The sequence below is a fragment of the Rosa chinensis genome, chromosome 5, assembly GCF_002994745.2.
Source record: "Rosa chinensis cultivar Old Blush chromosome 5, RchiOBHm-V2, whole genome shotgun sequence".
NCBI classification, from domain to species: domain Eukaryota; kingdom Viridiplantae; phylum Streptophyta; class Magnoliopsida; order Rosales; family Rosaceae; genus Rosa; species Rosa chinensis.
This window is the reverse complement of record NC_037092.1, coordinates 12,284,405-12,293,300: the sequence shown is the minus strand read 5'-3', so window position 1 is coordinate 12,293,300 and position 8,896 is coordinate 12,284,405. Positions and strand designations below refer to the sequence as shown.

Sequence of the window (8,896 nt, the reverse complement as noted above, 5' to 3'; positions counted from 1 at the left end):
ACACATCGCACTTATCTTCCTAGTAAAGACAAGAGTAAATAGTCACTCAAGATATTGTTTACAAAAAGAGAGCACTTTGACAACAATTTCATCACTAATTAGAACGGGATTCACGCTAAAATTTTCATTCATCAATAAATTGATAAGGTGATATTTACATGCGAGAAATGTAGTTTGTGTCGAAAAGAATTAAGAAGACTTGACAAACTTTCATATTAGGAAATAAATAAGTGGATGATGAAGGGCATATTACTAGGGCATTACTCTTTATAGTAAATATTTATTTGTTTATACGTTTTAAGATATATTATACCATGTAGAACTCATTTTTATATTAATTGTTGATTCTCCAACTCCCATTTATTTAGAATTATAAGCGAATTTTTTTTTAAATCCGTAAGAATAATTTCAATAATGAGAATTTTTCATTCAACAATTTTGATTCACGTATACTTAACAAATTAACTAACCAGTTACAAAACTAATGATATATATACATTTTACCCACCGGCTAAACTTGCCATAACCGCGATAATTTTTCCGTTTAACTTTCTAAACCGCCGGCCGGTATTAATATACTCAGGCCTATATAAGAACGACAGAAACCCCACAAATGTTCCAACACCAAACCCCACAAATGTACCAACGCCAAACCCAAAAGATGATACAATCTAATCGTACTACATTTCTCTCCTCTGTTCTTCTCCTCTTTCTCATTCTTCACGTCTCTGCAACCTCCGCTTCAGTCTATGACGACTTCGTTCAATGCCTCAACACCCACCCAAACTCCTCAGCCTCCCAAATAGTCATCCCCCAAAACAACCCTTCTTTCACTTCTACTCTCAGAGCCTACATCCGCAACGCTCGCTTCAACACCTCCACGACTCCCAAACCAGTCCTCATCCTCACGCCGACGACCGAGTCCCACGTCCAGGCCTCCGTCCTCTGCGCCGTACAACTCAAACTCCAACTAAAAATCCGAAGCGGCGGACACGACTACGAGGGCATCTCATATGTCTCGTCCGAAAAGACTTTCGTAGTCCTCGACCTGTTCAACCTCCGGTCAATCGACGTCAACGCCGAGGACGCCACCGCGTGGGCCCAGGCCGGCGCGACTCTCGGAGAGTTGTACTACCGAATCTCCGAGAAGAGTAAAACGCTCGGGTATGCCGCTGGGATTTGCCCCACTGTCGGTGTTGGTGGACACATCAGCGGCGGCGGTTACGGAAACTTGTTGAGGAAGTACGGCCTCGCCGTCGATAATGTATTGGATGCATTGATTGTTGATGTGAACGGGAAGCTTCTGGATAGAAAGGCAATGGGGGAGGATCTGTTTTGGGCTATCAGAGGCGGCGGTGGTGGAAGCTTTGGTGTGATCATTTCTTATAAATTGAAGTTGGTTCCGGTGCCGGAAACGGTTACGGTTTTCCGGGTGATGAGTTACACAGAAGGTAATGCAACCGACGTCGTTTTGAGGTGGCAGGAGGTGGCGCCGACCACGGTGGATGATTTGTGGATGAGGATGTTGTTGCAGCCGGTGACTTCTCCGACCAACAAGGGGAAGAAGACTGTTAGGATTTCGATTCTGGCAGAGTATTTAGGCAATGCTAATCAGTTAGTTTCTATTTTGGGTAAGGAGTTTCCTGAATTGGGTTTGAAGAAGGAGGACTGTTTGGAAATGAGTTGGATTGAGTCTGTGCTTTGGTGGAACGATGGTTCAACTCCCAATGTGACCAAACCAGAGGTTTTGCTTGATCGAAATCTCGACCAGGCGAGTTTCGGGAAGAGGAAGTCAGATTACGTGCAGACCCCGATTTCGAGAGAAGGGTTGGAGTCATTGTGGAAGAAGATGATTGAAGGCAAGACTGGTTTGGTGTTCAATCCATATGGTGGGAAAATGGCTCAGATTTCGGCGTCCGATGCGCCTTTTCCTCACCGGGCCGGGAATTTGTTTAAGATTCAGTACTCGGTGAATTGGGACGTTGCAGGAGAGGAAGCAACTAATGAGTATTTGAACCAAAGTAGGGTGCTTTACAGTTTTATGACCCCATTTGTGTCCAAGAATCCCAGGAGTGCTTTCTTGAACTATAGGGACCTTGACATTGGTGTCAACAATTTTGGGAAGAATAGCTTTGAACAAGGGAAGGTGTATGGATTGATGTACTTCAACGACAATTTTGATAGGTTGGTGAAGGTGAAGACTGCTGTTGATCCAGGAAATTTCTTCAGGAATGAGCAGAGTATCCCACCTCTTCCAAGTAAGGAATAGAAGAATTGAAACAGCTTGGATCATATACATCAGATAATTTATTGGTTACTATTGGTTGATTATAGCAGTGAAATAAAAAGAAAAAAAAAATCATTTGATACATCAAATAATTGTCTTTGATGTTGTTTTTCAATAGTTCAATATTGTTTTTGAGTTTGAAGATTATGAGAGATGTATAAGAAATTAGTATGTATCTTATATTCTTATTCATTCTAGTTGGTTGAATTGGTAAACTCTTAGCAAGATTGACAGGTCTCTTTCCTTTCAAGCTAATTTTTCTCTTTGTTCTTTAATCGTCTTTGCTTCCTATGAATTTTAGTCCTAGATTGATTTTGTGCAAGAGGCTCTCAAGCATTAAAAAATTGTGGAGATTCTTCACCTCATACTTGAAGAAATATCTGCTACAGCCTACAGATTGCTCAAAGTCACAATGTTTGTTCCTCTCACATGGCATATGCTTTAAAGTGAGTATAAAACACCTATCATTGAAAGCTGTATTTGCCAAGAACCTTCCCTTAGGGGTAGGACTTGACTTTATGGTAGTTTCCAATACATGGTTAGAATTATGGCTGTGGATCCCATTTCGTACTATTAGATGGAGTACAGTTATACAAGGCTAGGGTCGGTGACCTTCTCCCTTACGGGTGACAAGTGATGACTCCATAGGCTAGTGTAACACTGCATAATGCAGATGACCCTTTTGGCCTTCCCTTTTGTGGGTTGTCATAAGGTACTTGGAGGCTAAGTAGATGAAAGTTTCCCTCAGATTTTCATGAGCATCAAGCAATCTATCAGTATACTTTCTGCATCCATTTCTCAATGCATCAACCTATTTGATGATAGTTTCGCAATAAGCTGTCGATGATCTAAACAATTACACTCATATAATCTGAAGAGTTGAAAAGTCTATGCTCTCTGCCTTTGGTTGAGGTTTGAACAAGCATTCTATCGAGGCCCTTTTCAAATCACAAAAAGTCGTGATAATTTTGGTAGTTTTTTCATGGCCTACTTGTGCCTGAGATTGAGGCTTAAACCCCACTTCATTTCTGAGGTGGGTGTAAGTCAATTTCAACCATTATGGTGGCAATGGGGGAAAGGCTCGACTTAGTGGACTTGTGACTTTTCTGTTGGTGTTGAAGATAATTATACAATAGTGACATGCTTGATCTGGAATTCTGGATGGTCAAAGACTAAAACTTTTTAGTTTTCTTCTGCATCTAGTATCCCAAAAGGTTCTGACTTTGGTTGCTGATTGCAGGTTTCCACTCAGCTGCGACTAGTGGATCAAGTTCAAACATCTCAATGGGGAAGCTGCTGGCTTTACTGCTATACTTGCTTATTGGAGCATCATTCTTTTAAGGTGGTGCCAAATCAGCTGCTTATCCACTGTAAGACTCACAAGGAACCTCAGCACAGAAATTAGGGAAATTAGGTTCTAGTTCAGGTCTAACTGGTGCCTAGCTATGTATTAGTTAGTTAATCATTAGTCTTGCAACCTGGTAGTTACTTGGTTAGTCCTAACATCAATTTGTTATTATTGAATATATTTAATTAATCAAAATTTTGATTCTATCTGTGTTGATCTCACATAATGATCTTGATCTTCTTCCATCAAACTGTTTCTTATTCACTACTAGGAACCTATATATTTGTCTCTCATGTCTGTTCGGATGATAGATACAAATAACATGTTCAGCTTCTGGTGTGGTGGTTGGAAATATAATGAAAGAATATTCTTGTACGTGTAGTTGACCTAGATTATAGTTTGTTTGGGGTAAAAATCAATAGTCAGCACTATCAACTTGAGCCTCAAGCCACCTTCAGGGCGGCAGAGTTGATTCCCTGCTTAACCTAGGACAGGATACTAGAACAAGTGAATTGAACATTGCACCCATTGTTGCAGAACTGAGTAATTTACTGATGTTTCCAATACGATGTCATCCCCGGCGCTATTTTCATACAAGAATCTTCTTTCCTTTGAGTTTGTGATTGTTCTTCATTGTTGTCAAGTGGCATCCTATGGCTGCAATCCTCTTCTAATTCATAGTAAATAGGACCGTTAAGCAGATATATTTAGGCTCTTACAATTTCATATGCAGAGGAAACCACCATGAAAACCTTAGGCGTAAAGCTTCTTCCACTATTTTGCATCCTTCTCAACTCAATTAGTGTGTTACAAGATTTGTTTTGGGCTATAAGAGGAGAAGGCTCAAGCTTTGGAGTCATTCTTGCATGGAAACTTAAGACTGGTTCCAGTTCCCCCATCTGTAACCGTTTTCCAAATTGAAAAGACCATAGAAGAAGGTGCTACCAGACTTCTTTCTAAGTTGCCAGTCATAGCAGTTAGAAACTGACAGTTCTTTCTCATGTGTTTTAATTTTTTTTTCTTTCTTTTCCTTAAAAGAGTCCAAAACGTCCTCGTTTGTTTAATGAAATTAATCCAAACGGCGTCGTGTGGAGGCAGCTTCGCCTTTTCAAAAAAAATAAAAATAAATAAATAAATAAAAAATAACAGCGTGTTCTTCTTCTTCTTGGAAGTTCTTGCCCAGTTCTGCCATTTTTACAGACTAATGGTTTTCACAGCCTTAAACTTCTTAACTATCTCAAAAATTCGAGGTTGGGCAACTGCAGAACCTCGCCACCCCCTGAATCCGCCCCTTCACAGTCGTTTAAATTCAGTATCGGATCAGAACGAAGAACCCAGAAGCATCGAGTCTCGACCTGTTTCTAGGAACCTTGAAGAGCACGGCCCGACCCGGAAATTTCTCCCTCGTTCGGCAGCTTCCGGGCGTTGTCTCGGCGGAAACTGGTTTGCATTGACAGTACGAAGAAGACCCCGACACCTGTTCATCCAACCGTCTACTGGAGGAGGAGATTTGGAGTTCGAAAGCTTCGAGTTTTTCCGGCGATTCTCCTCTAATTTTTCTTCTGAAACGGATTCATTATATTTTCTGCCTTTTATTTTTCCATCTAGCATTTACAGAGTCCATGCTTCTGCCATCTATGAAACAAGCAACGAACATATTTCAGTTGTCCTTACTTAGCAGATGAGCTTCATGAAGACCTGCTCCTACATTCATTTATAGGTGTTGCAGATAAAGCTGGCACCACTGGCGGCAAAACTATCTCAGTTTCATTTGATGCATTGTTCCTTGGACCAGTTGAGAAACTTCTTCCTTTGATGCAAGACAATTTCCCGGACTTGAGTTTAGACCGCAGTGATTGCACTGAAATGAGCTGGATCGAATCTGTTATGCACTATGCTGGCTTCTCAAAAGTGAACCTCTGGAAGTTTTGCTTAACCGGGCTCAAACGTCTAGGCACTTCTTCAAAGCAAAATCAGACTATGTGACCAAACCCATTTCAGAAGCTGGCTTGGAAGGTTTATGGAAAAGACTACTTCAAGTAGAGACATCCCAGTTGATACTGTCACCCTACGGTGGAAAGATGAGTGAGATTTCTGATTCAGAAACTCCATTCCCACATAGAAGAGGAAACATATTCAAAATCCAGTATTTGGTCACTTGGGAAGTTGGGATGATGAAAAAGGAGACAAACATACATATTGGCTGGATGAAGAAGCTGTATGCATATATGGCACCATATGTTTCCAAGTCCCCAAGAGCTGCCTATTTGAACTACAGGGATCTTGACTTGGGGAGGAACAACAATGATGGCAATACAAGCTATGCGAAAGCAAGCATTTGGGGTTTGAAGTATTTCAAGAGCAATTTCAGGAGACTTGTTCATGTTAAGATCTTGGTTGATCCTTGTAACTTCTTTAGAAATGAACAAAGCATCCCTGTGTTCCCATCTAGGGGAAAACAGACTTTCCAAATTAAATTGATTGGATTGGCCGAAAGAAGAAAAAAATAAATAGGCCAAAAGAAGAATAAGATTTCATTTGTTTACTGTTCTTCACAGTATTTTGCTCCACCAATGTGCAGAAGAGCCAGATGATATAATTTGGCCATGGCTGCCTTAACCAATAATTAAGCTTAACCATATGCCAAAACAGGAGGAGCTGTGTTGTAGATGGTTTTCTTGTTTATTTACAGACAACAATAACATAAAATTAAGGTACACATAATCAGCTTGAATATTTGACTTTTAGTCTTCTCAACTTTCATGAGTGTTATATGTCATTGTCCATTACCATATACTAGGCATTAAAATAGCACTGAAAGCAATCATACAAGAACTAGAAGAAAAACAATTAATTAATTCTCGTTTGAATATTGATGAAAGCACCATGGATTAGGTGACGTCATAGATGAAATAATTCACATTCCAATTAATTAAAGAACTTCTTATGAAAAGTCCGTAATGGTATGGAACTTAGCTCTCGGTTTTTATGCACTCCCTTACGTAGTGTAAATTATTGAAAAATGACTTGTGGACTTTTCCACCAACAGAGATGGACAAAAGAAAGAAGCATTGAACATTGAATTGTCTTCAGGGGACTTCAAATGGATGAAAGTTCTTTGAGTTCATAGCACTATATATACGTGAGCGCAGAGCGGTTCACATATTTATCCAGGGGAAATGAATATGGAGACCTTTCATGTAAAACTATTTTCCCTACTTTTCATCCTTCTCAACTCAGTTTGGTCAACAACTTCAACATCAAATTCTGAAAGCTTTGTTCAATGCTTTTCCTCCCACCTACAGAACTCTAACTCCAGTAATGAAATCATTCTCCCCAGAACCAGTTCTGCTTATCCCTCAGTCCTAGACTTTTCCATACAGAACCTCAGATTCCTGAACAATTCCACACCTAAACCAGAGGCCATCATTACTCCTTTTGATGAATCTCAGGTTCAAGCAGCTGTAATTTGCTCCAAGAAAAGTGGCATACAAATAAGAATCCGAAGCGGGGGTCATGATTACGAGGGCCTATCTTATGTGTCTAGAGCTCCTTTCATCATCATCGACCTTTTCAATCTCCGTTCCATCGATGTTGATATAAAGAATGAGAGTGCTTGGGTCAAATCAGGCGCTACTCTCGGAGAGTTGTATTACAACATTGCACAGAAGAGTAAAGTCTATGGCTTTCCAGCAGGGACTTGTCCCACCGTCGGTGTTGGGGGACACATCAGTGGGGGTGGATTTGGAACCATATTCCGAAAATATGGTCTAGCATCCGACAATGTCATTGATGCTAGAATTGTAGATGTTAACGGCAGAATTCTAGACAGGAAGTCCATGGGAGAAGAGCTCTTTTGGGCTATCAGAGGAGGAGGAGGATCAAGCTTTGGAGTCATTCTAGCATGGAAACTTAGACTGGTTCCTGTTCCTCCAACTGTAACAGTTTGCGACGTTACAAAGACAAAAGAACAAGGTGCAACCAAACTTCTTTTGAAATGGCAAAAAATTGCAGACAAGCTTCCTGAAGACTTTTTCCTACATTCAGTTGTAGGAAGTAGTGACAATACTATTACAGTTGAATTCGGTTCGCTGTTTCTTGGGCGGGTCGACAAAGCTGTCCAGGTGATACAGGAAAACTTCCCAGAGTTGAGTTTAGAGAGCAGCCATTGCAGTGAGATGAGTTGGATTCAGTCTGTTTTGGACTCTGCTGGTTACTCGATACACGAATCCTTGGAGATTTTGCTGAAGCGCCGGCAATTCAGCTACTTCTTCAAAGCAAAATCAGACTTTGTGACTGAACCCATCTCAGAAGCTGGCTTGGAAGGCTTATGGCACTTATTGCTTGAAGCAAACACATCCTTTATGATATTGACACCATATGGAGGAAAAATGAGTGAGATTTCCGATTCAGAAACTGCTTTCCCACATCGAAAAGGAAACAAATACGAAATCCAGTATATGGTTACTTGGGGTGATGGCAAGGACACGAAGAAGTATGTTGGATTTATGAGAAGGCTGTATGCATACATGGCCCCGTATGTTTCAAAGTCTCCTAGAGCTGCCTATTTGAATTATAGGGATCTTGATTTGGGAAGGAACAGTTATGGCAATACAAGCTATGCACAAGCAAGCATTTGGGGTTTGAAGTACTTCAAGAACAACTTTAGGAGACTTGTTCATGTTAAGACCTTGGTTGATCCTGGCAACTTCTTTAGGAATGAGCAAAGCATCCCCGTGTTTTCGTCAGGAAAAAAGTAGAAGGTCAAGTTTCTCATTCAATGTTACTAATAAAGAATAATACAGCCCATTGTTACCATTCTCGAGTTCTGAAGGCCTGAAAAAATGAATCAATTTGGCAATTGGCAAAGATCTTAGTACTTTAATTCATTGTTCCTGTTGAAGGATGTCGACATAATGTGTGCCTCTACAAACTAGGGTTTAGAGTTGTAATAGGAAAGTGTTCTAGGTATTCAATTGTATTCAGATTCTATTACCTTTTGGGTACCTTGTAACTCCTTATTTAAAGGGCTCCTATTATCAATAATAAACACAATTATAATTCTCCTACAACACGTTATCAGCATGAGCCCTAACCCTATCTGAAGACTGCCGAAAACCCTAGCCTCCTGCCACAGCCTACTGCTGCCCTTGCCGCGCACCAGCCCACCGGCCTACCTGCAGCCCGCACTGCCCAGCCCGCCTATTGCACCCTGTCGCACCGCTGCCTACTCCCTGCCACGCCCCTGCGCCAGCGTCCCC

The 8,896-nt window shown here is 40.9% G+C and overlaps 3 protein-coding genes across 3 annotated transcripts; all 3 read left to right on the top strand.

Moving 5' to 3' along the window:
- The first annotated feature begins 607 nt into the window (after positions 1-607).
- Positions 608-3,839, top strand: LOC112164489 (berberine bridge enzyme-like 21). Its single transcript, XM_024300701.2, has 2 exons — positions 608-2,258; positions 3,528-3,839. Exons 1-2 carry the CDS (start codon positions 614-616, stop codon positions 3,626-3,628), a joined length of 1,746 nt encoding a protein of 581 aa, XP_024156469.1. The 5' UTR covers positions 608-613; the 3' UTR covers positions 3,629-3,839.
- Positions 3,840-4,839: 1,000 nt separating this feature from the next.
- Positions 4,840-6,349, top strand: LOC112203173 (berberine bridge enzyme-like 15). The gene is given in 3 exon segments (XM_040505725.1): positions 4,840-5,091; positions 5,283-5,538; positions 5,541-6,349. Coding segments are annotated over 3 exon segments (1,113 nt in total). The 3' UTR covers positions 6,146-6,349.
- Positions 6,350-6,785: 436 nt separating this feature from the next.
- On the top strand, positions 6,786-8,453 carry LOC112165162 (berberine bridge enzyme-like 18). The gene has a single exon (XM_024301599.2). The coding sequence runs from the start codon at positions 6,815-6,817 to the stop codon at positions 8,393-8,395; it is 1,581 nt and encodes a 526-aa protein (XP_024157367.1). The 5' UTR covers positions 6,786-6,814; the 3' UTR covers positions 8,396-8,453.
- Positions 8,454-8,896: the final 443 nt, after the last annotated feature.